At 43.7% G+C, this 19,311-nt stretch overlaps 1 protein-coding gene across 3 annotated transcripts in view; it reads left to right on the top strand.

Moving 5' to 3' along the window:
* Positions 1-19,311, top strand: part of plxnb1b (plexin b1b) — a 224,158-nt gene that overhangs the window by 106,495 nt on the left and 98,352 nt on the right. For all 3 annotated transcript variants that reach the window (XM_052017265.1, XM_052017263.1, XM_052017266.1), the window contains exons 2-3: positions 5,732-5,816; positions 17,783-18,917. In XM_052017265.1, coding sequence (XP_051873225.1) covers positions 17,793-18,917 — 1,125 coding nt within the window. In that variant the 5' untranslated portion in view covers positions 5,732-5,816; positions 17,783-17,792. The remainder of the gene's footprint in view (positions 1-5,731; positions 5,817-17,782; positions 18,918-19,311) is intronic.

Genomic DNA, 19,311 nt, shown 5'->3' with positions numbered 1-19,311 from the left:
TAAATATGTTTTAGAAACCAAAGAACAAACTTAATTGGATGCCATGTTGTTGTGGTGATGGGCCTGCTGTAGAGGCTAGTGTTTATCCTTGGAAGGGCCCAAGCTACCCACAGAAGCATTCACACTGTCGCCGGTCTACTTAGAGAGCCAAGCCAGTAGTGCTAAGAATGTAAAACCTTAATATAACAGTGAATACCATTATGGAGCACCCTTAGCAGTGCAGAAGCATCCCAAGGAGTCTCTCAGGAGTGTTACTAAACAAACTTGATGCCAAGCCACATAAGGAGATGTTTAGGCAGCTGACCAAAGTCTTGGTAAGGAGTCGGTTTCACAGAGCACCCAAAAGGAAAAGGGAAGTGGAGAGAGTTTGGGAAGGATTTCCAGAGTTTGGGTTGTAGCAGCTTGAAGCAGCTGACCTCAAAGGGTGAAAGTGCTGAAGGAGATTGGGGAAAGTACAAAGGTTGATGACATGGAAGGATTTGAAAGCCAGGATGAAAATGTCAAAATTTGATGTTGCTAAATCTGTGGCCTGTGTACGTTGAGAAACACCAAAAGGGTGATGAATGAACAAGACTTGCCTTGAGTTAGGATAGCCGTGTGCTGAGTGACTTCAGATTTATGGAGAACAAAACGCTGTCCAGTTAGGAATGTTTCAGATTATAATGTCTGAAGCTGATGAGATCCTGGACAAGGGTTTTGTCGGCAGATGAACTGAGTCAGAGGTGGAGTTGTGTGCGATATTCTGGTGAGCAACCCCTCTAAGAATGAAGGAGAGCCTTTTAAATGGAGACACAAGAGACTGGTAGATACTGAATCTGAGGTCCTGATGCAGGGTCCCGACCAAAAAGGTCAGAGTCAGAATCAGGTTTAGTATCACTGACATATGTCATGAAATTTGTTGTTTTATGGCAGCAGTACAGTGCAACAAATAAAGACCTAAAAAAAAATTACCATAAGTTACAAAAATAAATAGTGCAAAAGAGGAATAATGATGTAGTGTTAATGGGTTCATGGACCGTTCAGAAATCTGATGGCAGAAGGGAAGAAGCTGTTCCTGAATCATTGAGTGTGGGTCTTCAGGCTCCTGTACCTCCTCCCCGATGGTAGTAATGAGAAGAGGGCATGTCCCGGGTGGTAATGATGGATGCTGCCTTCTTGAAGCACCACCTCTTGAAGATGTCCTTGATGGCAGGGAGGGATGTGCCTGTGATGGAGCTGGCTGAGTCTACAACCCTCTGCAGCCTCTTTTGATCCTGCATGTTGGAGCCTCCGTACCAGGTGGTGATACAACCAGTCAGAATGCTCTCCAACGTACATCTGTAGAAATTAGCAAGAGTCTTGGGTGACATACCAAATCTCCTCAAACTCCTAATGAAGTAGAGCTATTGATGTGCCTTCTTCGCGATTGCATCAATGTGTTGGGCCCAGGATAGATCCTCGGAGATGTTGACGCCCAGGAACTTGAAGCTGCTCACCCTTTCCACCACTGACCCCTCAATGAGGACTGGTGTGTGTTCTCCTGACTTCCCCTTTCTGAAGTCCACAATCAGTTCCTTGGTCTTGCTGACATCGAGTGCGAGGTTGTTGTTGCGACACCATTCAACCAACTGACCATCCCTTTGCCTCTACAAGATGTTGCTTGACCTATGGGGGTTTGCTTTTTTGTTCCAGCCTTTTAAATAACTGTGTCGCCTAATAAATTCTCTGGTTGTATTTTGTAGCTTTGTGCAATCTAGTTCCCATTCTGTGTTTGGGGTTAGCCTGGGAATAGGAAGAGGTCATTCTGCCCTGTGAATCTGTACCCTGTTCATTTAGTTTTGTATCACAACACCATGAACCCTGGATCAATTCTCATCTGCTTAATAGCTCCTCTTAATGGAAGTCTCATCTATCTCGTTTTGAGCTTTTCAATTGATGCAGCCCCAGTAGTTCCCTGACAGAAGTTTTCTGTGAGGAAGTGCTTCCTTTGAATGGTCAAGTTTTAATTGCAAAGTATTTTTTATGTTTGAGTTTAGCCCCACCATTACTGCGGGGAAACTTCATCTTCCCTTTCAACTGCTTTAATTATCTTAAACTTTAAAGCATTTACCTCCAATACTGATTTGCTCATGAGAATATCAGCCAAGTAAATGCAACCTGTTTTATAACCCTTCTCCAATGCCTTTTAACAGTAGGATAAACCAGTAGGCTCGGCTTTGACTTCCATAAAGGGTTAAATAATTAGCCCGAGGACTCAGCCAATTGGAAGTTCTGGCTCCAGAAAAGTTGAAGAGGTCCTGCTGAAAGTACAAAGCTGATATTTTGTTGGGAGTTTTTGCTGGTCCCACCCAGAAGATGAATGCATCTCTGTCAGGGTTCCTGACAAAGTAGCACACACTGGTCCCACTGAGCATGAATGGACAAAAGTCCGGTGTGTGAATGAAAACCAGCTTTGGGCCAACCCGTGCCAAGTCTGGTGGGCGGCTGTAAAAGTCCAGGGTTTTGACAAATATTTGATCAGCTGCGTGGATTACTCACTGACATAGATGGGGTCTCTCAGGCTGCTATTTGTTTTTGTGTTTTAATTGAAAGACTGTCTGTTGGGTGATCAATAAGGAGCCTCTTGTTGGTTTAACGCTGTAAAGTCCAAGTAAGTCAGGGTTTTTGTACAGAAGAATTTGCAATTTTTGTTAGGGTTTGAAATGGTACAGCTGTAATCTTTCAGTCACTGGCTAACCCTAAATTTTACTACCCCAATCCCCCCAAAAAATACATTAAGCTTTTTTTTCCCCATGCTGATAATGATTGACTCCTGTTCTGTCATGGAAGCCATGAATTATTTCTTTTCACTTATTATTTGTTCAAAGGATGCGGGCGCCTCTGGCAAGGCCCATATCTATTATCCATCCCTAATTTCCGTGTGAACAAAGACACTCGTTAGAGTGTAGTCAGGTCGAACACAGGGTAAGGGCAGCAGATTACCTTTCCTGAATCTGGTATTTTTTTTACTGAATCCAGCATTTTACTTCAAATTTATCTCATTACTTGAATTTGAATTCCCCAGCTATCTTGGTGGGATTTGAACTCACTGCACGGCTGGGAGGTTCAGGTCAGTAATCCAGAAAACTGGTTACTAAAGCACTATGCCATCGTGCCCCACCACATCGCTCTCATATTTAAGTTTGCAGCTTGCTGCTGTCTTGCTTCTCCACCTGTTGCTGCTTGGTTTGCTAGGGCTGCCTTGAGCGGCAGTTTGAGACTACTGCACTGTCCTAAGATACGGAAGGGTCGGCTGAATTAACATACACTGTCGTTGCTGGATGCATCTCAATCTGGTTCAGTGAGTGTGTGTGAGAGATGTTTTATTGGTCATGTGCTCGGGTGACGCTGGCATCAGAGGCCAAACCGAAGTAGAAAGGGATAGATGAAATTGTTTCATCTTAACACGGTCACAAGGACTGTGTGCAATTTCAAAAAGCATAGTGCAATTTCAAACATTTATTTCCTCATTGATTTGGCTTGCCCAGTGCCAATGTCGCCCGAGCGCGCACTCTCACACCCAGCCAGTTGTGCGAGGATAAAATTCATTCAGCAGTAACGGTGTATGCCTAAGCATTAACATCAATGCATCCACCCCCTTCTGTAGCTGAGGACAGTATAGCAGTCTTGGGCTGATACTTGAGCAAGGCAACCCTCTTTGTATTGAGAGCCCTGGACTGAGTTGCACAAAATCAATCACACATATGTGACTAAAATTACTGACTATTTCAGTCCCTTTCACAATCTACAGCTTTTTTTTGAGCAAATTAGGTACCCACTATTTGATTTACCTGATTTCTGCTTTTTAATTAGAAGATATTAATCAAAATGTAATCAATTTTCCGGTGTTCTGTGCTCCAGACTTCATGCTGATGTCTCGCCGGAGAGCGGAATGTTTTCAAGGTCTTGGAAAGTTTCTCCCCATCAGCCGGGCGGATCCAGCTCTGCTGAGTTGGTGATGTCATCCTTGGTTGAATGTGGGAAGGTTACTTGTGCTTCTGACGGCTGTTGAGGGCCTTTCTGAAAATGTGAGTGCTGTGGTTATTGGGTGAGGATCAAGATGTAAAGAAGACAACAATTTAGATTTATGAAGTGCCTTCCACATTCCAAAATGGGTTACGACCAATGAAGTACATCCAACATAATCACCTCAGTGCACTTTGTACTACCTCAATGCACTGTGTAATGACTTGATCTGTATGAATGGTATGCAAGACAAGTTTTTCGCTGTACCTCGGTGCATGTGGCCACAATAAACCAATTTAATAATGCAGGAAACACAGCAGCTAGTTTGCAAACTGTAGAGTCCAACAAACAGTATTGTGATAATGATCACGTATCTGCTTCTGGTGATGTTGGCTGACTTAAATTCTGGCCTGTACGCCAACGAGATCAGAATAGTCGCATGGGGTCATCTGTAGAAGAATCCTATGGGATCTTTTCCATCCCCCTGAGAGGGTAGACAAGGGTTTGGTACAATGTCTTGGGCAACGGTTGCCAGCTTTGGCAATACCTCATTCCTACACCTGAAGTGTCAGCCGAGATTTCAGTTGCTCCAGTACTCTAGTGAGACTTGAACCTCAAGCATTCCGACTGGGATGTAGGAATGCTGGCGACTGACCGGGCTATAGCTGGTGCTAACTGAATTCCTTCCAAGGCCACCTCTGCTTGACTGCAACGAACAAGTGATTCCTGTGGCCTTGAACAGAGGAGAGAAAGAAAGACCAGGGTGCAAAATTAAATATGAAGGGCAATGGATTGCGGTATCGAGCATTTAGAGTATTATCCAACGACAAGTTTGCAAATTCATCAAAGTCCAAAGGTTTTTCCCGTGGCTTTCCATGCAGTCTGCTTCACCTTGTTCCATCCCCACTTTTCTGTTGGTTGGGGGGGGGGGAGGGGGTTGCAGGGGGAAGAGAGAGACATTGATGCTGTTCAGTTCAGCAAGAAGGCCGCTTCGGCAGAGCCAGGCAGGGTTTGACCTCCTGCCCTTTCTTTCAACCAGTTAGTCCACTTCAAGGGTGTGCATCAGTGTTGAGAAGGATTGAGCTGGGCATTCAGTCCCTTTTTATTGAGTTGCACAGTTGATGAGGCCACGTGATTATTTACAAAATATCCCCCCGATGAATTTGTTCAGGCTGATATGAGTGGCAAGGCTTAATCTTGCTGGTTTGAAGTTAAACCTTGGGCCCAGTGGTTTGCCCCCTTTTCCACTATCACCCATGTTCAATGCAATCATATAAAAATCTGTGCTGGCCAATCACAGCCAAGTGGCTAATTTGTTGTCGAGCCAGCACAAGATGCTGAAAATCCATACTGGGTCAACCAGTAACTGAAGGAGAAAGAAAGAAAACTGAAATCTCATCAAACGTTGAAACATTGCCCCTAGTGTGTAGATGAGTGGTAGAATTTGGGGGGGGGGGGGGGAAGAGAGTTGATGGGAATATGGAGAGACTAAAATGGGTAGGGTAGGGTTAGTGTGAAATGGTCGGCACAGACTCGGTGGGCCGAAGGGCATGTTCCTGTGCTGTATTTCACAATGACTCTAACTCCGTTTCTCTCCCTTTAGAGAGCAGCCTGGCCTTTCCTGTTTTATTTCAGATTTCCAGCATCTGCAGTGTTTTGCTTTCTGGAAAAAAGAACAACTAAAGATTTGTATTTTGATTCTGAGGCTCCAGCCGAGCTCTATAACATTGTCTTGTCTTGGTTCCAGGTCTATGTGTGTGGGGTCAGCACTAAGGACAGGGCCGGCAGTGCAGGGGTGATGCACCTGTCCGGAAGCCAGGAAGAGACAAATGGTAAGCAATCTTTCCTTTCTAGGGATAAAAGGGGAAAGTAAGAATAAAATGGGGAATGGTGAGTTAGGGGTGACAGATTTAATGATTACCAGAACTTAAGTGAGGTAAACAGTGGTTGGCATGATCGGCCTACCTCCCAGAGTGCTCTCACAGCTGCTAAAGCACTTTCTCCAAGTGCTCAGTGTTGCCACTGTGGGAATGAAACTAGTCCATCACTACCTCCTACTGCTTTAGGAGGCGTCGTGAGGGCAGGTAGTGCTGCTGCTTCACAGCTCCAGTGATCCCCTTCCGGTGGTGCTGCCACATCCCAAACCCTTAATTCTACCTTTTCCGTTATTGTCACTTCAGCATTTCTTCTTGCACTCCCTCAGTTTGCACAGCAATCTTTGCACCATTCTGTTGTTTCTGCGCTCATTGCTGTATTTATTGTTGCATTTCTTATTACTATGTGTACTGTTTACTCTGTGAGCTCCATGCGAGCAAGGAATTTCATTGCACCCTGGTGCATAAGACAATAAACTATTCTGAATCTGATCCAGGTTCGATCCTGACGTCCTGTCAATGTGAAGCTTGCATGTTCTCCCTGTGATCATGTGCATTTCTCCCCGGCACTTCGTTTTCTCCCACGTCCCAAAGATTTGTAGGTTATTTGGCAGTTGTAAGTTACCCCTGGTATAGGTGGGTAGGAGCAGCGTTGGGGCATGTGAAGGAGAACAAGTTACATGGAAATAAGTGTGGGAATGGGATTGCTCCAAGAGCTGGCATCGACTCGATAGCAGCTTAGCCTCCCGTGTCACAGAAGAATACGAGAATAATATGAAAACAAAATCGGATGTTTTTCAGGGTAATCTGTCAGTAGCCAGTGGAATCCAATTTTTGAGTTCTGGGCTCGCCTGTCATGTTTTACTCTGTGTAATGTATCTTTTGTATGAGTCCTAACTTTACTGATTTTGGAATCCGTGCTTTCTTGCTGCTGAGTAAATACAAGTTGTTGTCCTAGTCACCTGGTTTATCTTGACGTAATTTCCTGAATCGTTGACTAATTGATTTATGGAGCTTGGGTGAGGTGAGTTTGAATCCCACTACTGTGTCAACTGGGATTATTTAAATTCAATTAATTCCAGAAAAGAAGCTAATATCAGTAATGAAGACCTGTGAAATGGCCAGGTTGTTTTTCAAAAAAAAATCCATTTGGTTTGCTGATTTCCTTCATGGAAGGAAGTCTGCCATCCATCCCTGAACTTGCTAAATGATCTAAAGATGGATGGGTGGGAAAACGGGCTGTGAAGTGGGCACTGGTTGCAAAGGGGAATAGATAGGTTAAACAAGTGGGCAAAGTTGGCAGATGGAGTGTAATGGGGAGAATATGTGGTTGAAATGTTCACCTTTATTGCAAGGGTGATGGGGTATGAAAGTAGAGCAATCTTGTTCCAACTTTACAGAGCTTTGGTCAGATAGAGCACAATTTTGGCCTTGTTTATGGACATCATTTTGCTCTGTTCTAGCAGAGTGTTGAGGGGGTGCTTCCAGTAAAACATCTTGGCTTATAAAACTCTGGCATGTAGTGGTGTCCATGTCTATCATGGCATTCTGAATTAATAACATAGCCGTGAATGAACTATTATTATGTGTCATGAACTTCTTTCAATGTTCCATCAAACTCTATGGCAAGATCCAAAGTCAGAATATAGTTGGTACTCCAGCAGGACTGTTCACGCTTTGCCTCTTTTTTTTTCCCCCCATCAAGGCAAACGGGGATTAAAGTTGTTGCCAGCATTTACTTTCTTTACTGCTTAATAATCACGCTAGCATTAGCTGTAGTAGCTCTACTTTAAAAGCCTGGGTTAAATTCCTTTTCTGACTCTTTGTACATCACTCACTATCTATTTTTAAAAATTGTCGACCCCACCACTCTCTTCTCCTTAGAATGTTCATCTTTGAATTTGCCTCATCCCCTTCAACAGGCTAGTTATGTCTCTGTGAAACACCTTCGGTTGTTTTTCTATATTAATGGTGGTGGTATCAGGTGTTGAAACACAGAAACCTGCATGAAATTCCCTAGAGACAGCATTCCCAGCAATACATTCTTTGATGTATTATAATCTTGGGACACACTACAACACTTCCCATTGGCACAGATGTCAACCCCAGAATTTCACCAAGTCTCAGGGATACTGGTATCCAGCAAAGTACGTCGTCTTCTGGATCTCTTCATGATGACCCTGTCGAACCTTAACGTGTTCCCTGTCAGGGCTAAATATATTTCAGCAGAAAGGCTCGCACGCAGACGCATGCACACATAAAGAGTGAACTGAGACACCTTGGAAGTGTGTCCCCTCTTGCCTCAGTGAGAGTGTTTCTTTTTCCAATAACCACAGCCACCACATTGCTTAAGGCTTCACTCATTGAGACTGCAAATACTGCAGCTTGTGGACAGTTGGCTCCCCTTCAGCAGGCAACGAAATATATCAGGCCACATGCAGATCACACAAGCCTCTGAGAGAAATGATCAGTGAAGTTGCTTTTGGTTATGTTGGTTGAGGGATAAATGGTGGCCAAGCCACAGGGGAAAAAACTCCATTACTTCCACTGGTGCCAAGGAATTTTTCATGTCTGTCCAAAAGGACAAACCAGGCAAAATTCAGGGCATTTTCCTACATAACAATAGTGACAGGTCCAGTTCCAGTAGAATGTCTGCCAAAGGAAAATTCATTTCAAGATGCCTCCTCCCACTGGACCAAGAGCTCCTCCCAGATTCACAATGTAAATCTCTCCAAGTGTCACAATAGGAACTATCTTCACTGAATCAGAGTCAGGTTTATTATCACTGACATATGTCGTGAAATGTGTTGTTTTGCGGCAGCAGTACAGTGCAAGACATAAAAATTACCATAAGTTACAAAAATATATAACTAGTGCAAAAGAGGAATAATGAGGTTGGGTTCATGGACCATTTAGAAATCTGATGGCGGAGGGGAAGAAGCTGTTCCTAAAACGTTGAGTGTGGGTCTTCAGGTTCCTGTTCTACCTCCCCAATGGTAGTAACACGAAGAGGGCATGTCCCGGGTGGTAAGGGTCCTTAGTGCTGGACGCCACCGCCTTGAGCCACTGCCTCTTGAAGATGTCCTCGATGGAGAGTTGTGCCTATGATGGAGCTGGCTGGATCTACAGCCCTCTGCAACCTCTTGCAATCCTGTGTATCGGAACCTCCATACTAGGCTGTGATGGAACCAGTCAGCATGTTCTCCACCATACATCTGTAGAAATTTGTCACTGCTGGACAAATCCAACAAAAGATGGGAAGCAGCACCAATCACTACATTAAAAACAAATATTGGGAATATTCAGCAGGTCAGGCAGCATCTGTGGAAAGAGAAACAGAGTTCACGTTTTGGGTCAAAGTCCTTTCATAAGAACTGGAAAACAAGTTGGTTTTAAGTTGCAGAGAAGGTGGGGAGATAGGACAAAGAGAATATCTTGGAGGATTACTTAGATGATTCCCAGGTTCACGGAGGTTGCTGTGGAACCAGGGGGCATACTGTAGCTTGGTGCACAGCCTGGCAGCAGCTTTGAAGTTGGTAGCCTGCTTTCAAAAGACAGAACCACTGGAAGATACTGTGTTCCAGATGCTGACATATTTGGGCCTAATGTTCCCTCTTTCAGAAGCTCGGATACGAACACTGGAGGTGGCCTTTTATCTGAGGTGTTGCTGCTCCCTGATTGCATCAATCACCTTGGTAACCAACAGGGCAGCAGCCACCATCTCCTAATCTGCCAAGCAACTGGGTTAGTGCAGGCTTCAGTAGAAGATAAGAATGGTTTGTGGGGGTGAGGTGTGGTGGGGTGGTGGTACGAGGAAGAGCAGGACTGGGTTTTCATGTCTCGAGGGCCCCATTCATGAATGAGGCAACTTTGAGATAAAGATCACACAATTTCCAGCGGTTGATTGGTGGCTGCATTACCTCCAATGCAGGTGTTGTATAAGCACAGGATGCTGTGTGAGACTTGGCTGACCTCGCTGCTCAGTCCTACATTATTCCTTTGTTTATGGGACTTGAGTAAAAAACCTCGAGGCAGATGTTTTGCAAAGTTATTGTCTGTTATAGAGCCAACTCTTTGTGGTTGGTGGCAGGTGAAATAAGAAAAGAACAAAAAAGGTTTATTGGGTTACAAAATACTCATACAAATCTGGGAGAAAAATCTGGATCAAACACTGAAATGTGTGTGTTTTTTTTAAAGTTATTATCATATTAATATTGCAGCAATGGTTCAATAAGTGGTTTTGCCGTCATCGCCCAGGGAAACTCTACATGTTTGTAATAGAGGGCATACTGTAGAGTGCAGGAACACCAGGCAGTTCTGCTTCTTCAAGGCAGAAAGTGTTGCAAGTTGAAGTTTGTAACTTTGGTTTTCTGCCAAGAAATGTTCAGTTGATGGTTTAATGGAATACTGTTGGGGGAGGAAAAAGTATGAATCTCTTGGCTATGCAGGCAGTGTGTGTCATCGTTAAGCAACTTGCTTTCACCTGAATCTTCAGTGTACTGAAACACTCAGCCACCTTGAGATTTGTTAATTAATTCACAGGATGCAGCCATTGCTGGCAAAGCAAGCATTCATTGCCCATCAAAAGCTGTAATATGCCACATTTGTGACAATTATATGGCTTGGTTATTCATATCAGTTTAGAGTCTTGGATAGTCCCAGACTTCGCAAGGACAGCAAACTTCCTGCCTCAAAAGTCTGTAATGAACAGCATAGGTTTTTACGACAATCTGGTAATTTCATGGTCTCCATTATTGATACTAACTTTTCTTTATATAATGAAAAGATATTCCAGGTTTAGTTAACTGGATTTAAACTGCCCTGGTGGGATTTGAACCCTGCTCTTTGCATTATTAGTCCAGCTCTCTGGTTTAATTGTCCGGAGGAGGAGATATTAGGCCAGATTATTGAGAGCTTTGTTAAATAGGTGGCTCCACCAGATGTAATCACAGCCCAAAAATGAAAATGTTTGTTTTTGTTTTTAAATGAATTTGTCTCCCACATGTGAGATTTTCCTGCCAAATGCCCATCCATAATTGGATGGTCAAAGTTATCTTTAAATTCTGTGTTTTATTTTTATTCAGACAGTGGAACAAGAAGGAATATTTGAAGGAATAACGTTAATCCAGATTTTAGATATCACATTTTTTTTAAAAAATGAACAAATCAAGTGAAAGTTATTTTGCTTAAAAGTGAAAGCTGCAGAAAGAGTTTAGTTGTACCTATTAGTAAATCTAATGGTCACATTGATGCTAGAAGTATCCTTCCATCCCAAGGCATGCCTGAACAAAGCCACTGCCTTCAGGTGACTGTTGAAACTACTTGACCATGTGGGTGGTGAAGTTGGGCTTTCCTGCCCACAACACCATCGGTCCATTACAAGAGTCTCCTCTGATGTTTGTTCAGTGCAGAGGAATGGTCATGCATCCAGTCCATCAGTTCTGAGAGGTGAGCCATTGGTGTAACTCTCAGTGCTCTTGTGTTCCTGCCATGGTCCCTCACTCCAGTTTGTGAACACCAGCATGGGACCTGGTTGTGAGTTCCACAACCTTTTATCATTTCGAGCTTTGATCCCTTTCCCATTTTACCATAGGTCCTGCATCACCTTCACTGTGCTAATCCAAGTTGTGGTCTACCCATCTGCTGTTCTGCACTGCTGCTGAGATCTTTCTGTTTTCACATAGCTGCTACGACTCTTCTCGTGGTCAATAGGGCTGTAGCAAACACTAGGACATAGCTGGCTGTGCATTAGGCATTGGTGGTGCCAGCTCAAAATCAGCCTGGGGGCCTTGGGTTAGGATTCCCATTTCAGGTGCAACTTCTGCTCCTACTTCAGAGGGAATCGGGAGGTTGTGGGAGTCAGGTGGGAAAATGCACTTGGGTTAGAGGATTTACCATGATCTTATTGAATGGTAGAGCAGGCTTGAGGGGTCTTGTGGCCTCCTACTGCACTGATTTCTTGTGTCTTTATAGTACTGCAATATGAGAGCAGCTTTAGAAACTGAAACCAATGCAAAATGGAAATCTGGAGAAGAATCAAGGATTTGGGCTGTTCTGGAACCTTGTTAATTAGATGGTCAGTTTCACACACGCAAAACTACTTGGCACCTAAGTGGTAATGCAAGTGCAACTGAAATGTCCCCAGGGTATCTTTTTATAAAACCCACTTTGCATTTAAGATACAAGGCTTTGAACCTACAAATTGTTTTTTTTAGTTTAAACATGCCTTGCCTTGTGCTTTGAACACATTAGTTCTCTAAGTCATCAACTCATGGAGATTTTTCTTGATGAGACCTGTTTGGTTTTGCAGTTCAGAAACCTGAATAGGTTTCTACTTCTCCTATTGTGTAGAATCAGGAGGTTGCATTGTGAATGGGTGAGTCAGTCATGGCTGTTGGCCTTTGACTCTAATAATGACCCGTAGCCTGGCAATCCGCGTAGTGCTGTGAGCCTGCCGACTCCACTAGAAGTTAAAGTCAATATGGGAACAGAGGTGAGCAGAAGTGTTGATCCCCAGTGATTGACACATCTTACCAATAAGATGTCAATCACTGGGGTATATTGGTATCACATTTCTGGATGTACCAGTTTTGCTTTTTTGGAAAAACTGTTCATTTATGAAAGAAAAGACTTTTATACTTCAGCACAAACTGCTGGGGAATGTTTTGCATGTTATTGCTAGAATTTTAATGAAGGGGATTGAGTCTTGCAGTATCTGGTGTCACTGAACACCATACATGTTGCTACCTGCATTGGGAGCTGAATCAGCTCAACACACGTGCATTGGATTTGCAGCCAGCTGAGCCTCAGTGAAGCAAGTTGCACAACTCACTGTCATTCAATTTAGAACGTGGCAGCTTTTGTCCTTGTGTTCCATGCAATCAGCGTAATGGGGAAAAGCTTCAGAGAGACAGATTTTCCTTCTAGTCACATTGTTTGACAAAAGAAATGCAGAAACTTATGACTCCTATCTTCCCAAATAAGGACCAGCCTGATAAATCTTGTGTGTTGGAAGTTTGGAAGCTTGCTTAATATTTGTTCGTTTTGGAGTTGATCACCTTTGACAAGAGACTTAACCAAGTGACCAAAGTGGAAAGCAGTGGAAAACTAGTGTGGCATCAAAGCTATCTGCAAGCCAGGTCAGGTAAAAGTAATGTCTCCATCCCTAAAAATTATTTTAAACTGGTTGGGGGCAGCTTTGCGATCACTTTTACTGATATAAACTATTTACTTCCAGAGTTGTTCTGAGAAGTAATCCAAATTCTCGAACCTTTGGGAATTGAACTCTTGTTCTCCTGAATTACTAGTCCTGACCTCTGGATTACCAGACCGATAATGTTAAGGTTATGCTATCGTATGCAATGGGTGGTTCATATTATTATACAGCCTGAAGACAGTGCCTTAGTGATAGCAGGTTTCTGGTGCAAGCTCAGCAGAGTCAATGAAAGCTTTAATCAGCCCTACTACCTCATTTTGGAGGAGGATAGGTAGCCTGAAATTGATCACCTGTGTTGGTCTTGCAGTGAGCCACTTTTTCACATGAAATGTTAAACTCATTAAGGAAAATGGGGATGACATTATCTTAAGGAAGAGTAAGGGAGTTCCGACCAGTGTTCATCCCTCAAAACACTGTACTGAAACAGATTATCTTGACATTATCATGTTGTTGTTTGTGGGATCTTGCTGTATTTACACTGGATGTAGCTTCACCCTCCCTTTACAGAAGTGAGCAAAGAACTTTGGAAATGGTTGGAAGTAAAGTGTGCGGAACGTGCAGAAGTCATGAAGGGGGCTTAAAAACAACAAGACACTCCTAATGTTGGGGAAGGGTGTCTTTATGTTCCCAGAGCCGAGCTGGCAGAAGATGGGTGGCTCTCCCCCATACAAACACACAAATGTTCAAGGAGCTGCCAGCTCCATGTAGGTTTGCAGTGGTGCAAAGGAGCTGGCTATGTTTTGCTGACCTGCTTCCCTCCCCATGCTAACTGGTTGGGAGCAGTTTCATGAAATCTGTCAGCGGCACCAACACTAATGGATAATGTGGATCTGTCATTACCTTGGAGTTGCTGACTTTTTGGTTGGATATTTTCATAATCATTTCACCATTTGACAACTTTTCTCCAAACCACATTGTTTCGTTCTTCCCATTCCTCATATTTTTATAGCCAGTAAACAGAAGCATTAGGAGAATATGTTTAACTGGTAACGGGTCAGGTTTTGTTTAAGAACAAAACTGATTGCCCTCCATGGTAATCAGACAGCAACTCTAATGACCACACAAGGTCAAAAACACGTCAGCAAGTTGCTTTCTGAGATGTTCCACTCCACTGATATCTTGCTGAGAGACTGGGCTTTCAAATACATAGACCTGTGGGAAATTGCTGTGCACCAAGTTTACTTGGAAACACAAAGATTGTCTGTTACAATACAAGTCATTTAAAGATGAGCAAAGTGTTTATCTCTCTTTCTAGGCACTAAGACCATCACTGTGGATGTTTGCATTGGTACCAAATCTCCTGTAAAGAACAGCATGTTGAAATAATGCTATGTATTATGTTACATTTGCCAATTTCCTTCAGAAAGCCTATGGGCAAAGCGAAAGTGCGGTGAATGGCTGGCCTCCTTTATTTGCCATTAAGGAAAATGTGACTTAGATTTTTTTTTCCCCCTTCTGAGTCGGTCATCACTTTGTAAGGAGAATCTTTAATCCTGGAGTGGATACAACCCTCCTTCAGGTAAATCTCCACTTTTCTTTCCCAGAGCAGTTCAATTCAGTGACACATCTCATAGTAGATTGTGTGAAATACTGGAGACCAGTCTCTCCTGGGTGTGATCCCTCTGCAAGTGTATCTTAATTATGGAACAAGCCAGTGGAATGACATACTAATGATCCAACCAAACCAATTCTTGGATGGGTTGAATCATGTTTTTGGTTTTCCCTTCTTTTGTGGCTTCATTTGCCCCAGAACGTTGAGGGTGATGTTCCTTCAGGACCTTCAAAACAAAATTTGTTTGTGGGTTTGAGATTGGGCTAGTAGTTTGCTTGAGGTTCAGTGCTGTTGCCTCTTACAAAGACCCGTGGTTATTAATGTCACAAGTAAAAATGAAAGCATAATTTATCTGTTTTCTTTGACTAATGTTTTTGATCCATTCTGAAGAAACCTTCTGTTCCATGTAACCTACTTTCCTTAGCTTGGGAATGTTGTAGACTCTGGAGGATTACACCAAAAAGTTGATCTGGAACAGCATTTCCCAAACAATTACATCCATTCGCCTAGAATATTAAACGCTTAAAAGATACTGCACGAATGTAGCTTAAAAAAAGCAATATAAAATGCTTTATAGAAGAGGAGGAGATTGGGTTGGGGAACTGACCACACCAGAGAGAGATTGAGGCAGCTGAAAGATCTGCCACAGCTGGCAGACAGATGCTGCAAAAGCAAAACTAATAGGTTTTCCTGACCTGACAAAAGTGGGCGGAATGGACCTTCTCATCTCTGGAAAAAGTCCTGAAATATTTATTTTCTCACCATCTGAAATAATTTGCTTCAATGAGCACAAAATGTCACCTGCTCCATTGGTGACTTAGGAACAGGAGGGGGCCATTCAGTCCCCCAAGTCTATCCTATCATTCATTTAGATTAGGGCTGATCAGTATCTCGACTGCATGTTTATCCTTAATCTTAACTCTGCCCATCAAAATAAAATCTATCAAATTCAAGTTTGAATTTTTCATTTTTAAAAAGATTATGTTTTTGTCTCCAGGCCAGCGTTAATTACCCAGCTGTAATCGTCCCTACACAGAGTGTATTGCCAGGTCATTTCACAGAGCAAATAAAAGTTAACCGCATTTGGTTGAAATCACGTTAGCCAGACTGGGCGAAGGATTTTCTCCCAAGCATTTTTGTTTTTGACAGTTTGGTCGTTTCACAGTCGCAATTACTGGCACATGAGTTTATTCTAAATTAATTTAATTACTTAAGTTTAGATTTCCTCTGCTGCTGTAGTGGGATTTGAACATGCCTCCATGGATGAATTGCCTTGGCCTCTGAACAGTAACTACACTGGGTTTGCAAACTCTTGAACTGGCTTTAGCAGGCTTATTTTATGGGGGAAGGTGGTAGGAGAAAAGTACAGATATTGGAGGAAGCCCAAGCAGTGTAATACATTGTCAACAACTGTATAGGCCGTGTAACTACTGTTGTAATATCAGGGGTAGCGCTGAAAAGTCTGCAATCTTCAGTATGAACCACAAAGCATTCCTTTATTTCCACATTGCCTTCATCGGACAGAGCATTGAGTACAAAAGTTGGGACACCATGTTATAGCTGTATAAGACATTGGCGAGACCGCATCTGGAATATTGTGTGCAGTTCTGGTCACTATACCATAGAAAGGATGTGATTAAGCTGGAGAGTGCGGAAAGGATTAGAAGGATGTTGCCAGGACTTGAGGGCTTGAGATATAAGGAGAGACTGAATAGGTCGGGACTGTTTTCCCTGGAGCGAAGGAGGCTGAGGGGTGACCTTGTAGAGGCTTTTAAATAAATAAAGGGCATAGATAAGGTGGACGGTCACTGCCTTTTTCTCAGGGTAGGGGAGTGTAAAATTAGAGGTCACAGGTTTAAGGTGAGAGGGGAAAGGTTTAAAGAGGATCTGAAGGACAAGACTTTCACGCACAGGTTGGTGGATATATGGAACAAACTGCCAGAGGAAGTGGTAGAGGCGGGTACAGTTACAATGTTTAAAAGACATTTGGACAGATTCAAGGATAGGAAAGGTTTAGAGAGACATGGGCTAAATGCAGGCAAATGGGCCTAGCTCAGGAAGGCACCTTGGTCAGCATGGATGTGTTGGGCTGAAAGACCAGATTCCGTTCTGTATGAACCTATATCTCCATCCTCTGACTGTTGGAGAGTGCCAGTGTCCCTAGGACCAACTGGGGACTAGAAGCATTGGCATCAAGGTAGGTGATGCCAGTTGTTGGAGGTAGTGGGGGGTGGGAAGGTGGGTGCTAATCGGAGGGTAATGAAAGCATCATGGGCAAGTAGGAGGAGGATTTGAGGTGATCATGGGCTGTGGGATGTTCGGTAAGGGAGCATAGGGTACAGTTTGGATTGAGCTATTGAATTTGGGATGGGGAGAGACAGTTACTCAGAGCTTAGTAAAGAGATCGATGTCTCGAGAGAGAGGGTGTGGTTTGGACATTTTTAGTGGGAAAGGATGTGATTAGGAATTAGTGGGGATATGACAGTTGGTTCTATGCAGGGATGGGTTTGGATACACAGCTAAGTAGAACAACTTCCCTTAGCATGAATCCCTTCCTGTGTAGCATCGATAAAACACCTGGTCAATGAATGTTCACTTCCCGAACAATGTGATTGTCTTCTGCACATCATTCCAAAAGCAATGTTATGTGTGAAATGATGTCATTAGAATATGTCAATTGCATGATCACCACATGACCAGAAGTATCCAGTTTTTTTTCCTTTCTCTCCTTACCTTCGACCCATCACCCGGTGGATCTGCTCTCCCCTCCTCCCCTGCACCTGCCTATCACTATCTCTTACCTGTATCTACCTATCACCACCATGTGCCCACCCCACCTCCCCTCTTTTGTCCACCTCTCACTGCTCCGCTTTTCCCTCCTATATTATTGGGCTTCCCCTTTTACTACCTTCAGTCCTGAAGAAGGGTCCTGACCTGAAACGTTGACAGCTGCCTTTTCTCCACGGATGCTGCCTGGCCTGTTGAGTTCCTCCAGCATCATAATGTTTTTATCCAGTTGAATATTCAGTGCAGCTTTAACACATCGCCATTCTGTTACTGATTTCATTACTCTTGGGTAAACAGGATGCGGGATTCAGTATCCGGGTTTGGCGTTTCCACTATCCTCTTCATGATTCAACCTTTCTTCTATTGCAGCACCTTGACCATGCTGTCTGGGACCATCCTCTTTGTCATCGTTTTCTCAAGTGCTTGCACCTGCCGTGGAGACCGTTACAAGTCTTTCAGTAGATCCGACACAAAGTTTGAGCACCTAACAGTTGATCCGGAGACTGGGAATGTCTACATTGGAGCTGTGAACTTCCTCTTCCAGCTGACCTCTGAACTGACCGATCCGGTGGTGCAACCGACTGGGCCACAGAATGACAGCAAGGACTGCCTCCCTCCTGTCACCCGTAGCGACTGCCCGCAGGCTCGGCTGACAGACAACCACAACAAGCTGCTGCTGATTAATCCCTACGGCAAAGAGCTGATCACCTGTGGGAGTTTGTTTCAAGGGATCTGTGAAAAAAGGAGTTTGGGGATGATTAGCCGGATTTTGTTCCGACCTGAACGGCCAGTCGACACGCAGTATGTGGCTGCCAATGACCCGAATGTCACGACCGTGGGATTGGTCGGCCTGTCCAAGGGTGAGGTAGCCGTGCTGTTTGTGGGGCGTGGATACACCAGCAAAGGTGCCGGTGGAATCCCGCCGATCACCACCCGCAACTTGGTGTCAGCAGAGCCACAAAGTCCGGATTCCCATCCCACTTTTTCCTATGAGGATACAGCAAAGTTGGCCGTGGCTGGAAGGCTTTCGGAGTACAACCACCACTTCGTCAAATCTTTTATTTATCAGTTGTCTGTGTATTTTCTATTTTACCGCAGGGACCTCAAGTCCCCCTCCAGGGAATATAAGACCTATGTGTCACGGGTCTGCCTGGGTGACATGCATTATTACTCGTACGTGGAGGTGCCCCTTGCCTGCCAGACCGCAGACAGGAACTACAATTTACTTCAGGCTGCCTACGTCAGCCGGCCAGGAAAGGGCCTGGCCGACGGGGTTCTCCAAACCGACGGGGAGGTGCTGTTTGCCACCTTCGCTCTTGGTCAGACATCCACGGCGAAGCCGACGGAAGAGTCAGCACTTTGCATTTACACCATGAGTCAGATCGATCAGATGATCAATCAGACTCGGGACTTGTGCTACACCAATCACGGCAAGACCCCAGATGGCAATGAGGCAGCCTATATAGAGTATGAAGTCAAATCCAGCTGCAGTGGGCTAACGTCAGTAAGTGTCTTTTTATTTTTTCCTCATTTGGTCTTGAGTTTTTAATACTGACACTGTTGGCCAATTGATGCAGTTTAATGCTTTGGGTGACAAAATCTGTGGACCAAGAAATTCACACTGGTGGATTCTACTCTTGGATTGACATTACGTAAAGGTAACAAGAGTATGTAAATAGGTAAAATCCCTCTCCTGTTATTTCACGAAGGAAGGTTCATAATATTATTGATCCTATCAATGAAATTTTTGCCTTTGCACATCCACACTATATTGTAGACATTTCAATTATGTCCTATGTGACCACATTTTTAAAGACCTATTTAAATTCATACAGAGCTGAATATTTCATATGTCAGGCCCTACCTGTAAGCAACAAATATTCAACAAGATTTCAAAA

This window comes from Pristis pectinata, chromosome 6, assembly GCF_009764475.1.
Source record: "Pristis pectinata isolate sPriPec2 chromosome 6, sPriPec2.1.pri, whole genome shotgun sequence".
NCBI lineage: Eukaryota > Metazoa > Chordata > Chondrichthyes > Rhinopristiformes > Pristidae > Pristis > Pristis pectinata.
Note: the sequence above shows the minus strand (reverse complement) of the source record. Positions and strands in the feature narration are given on the sequence as shown.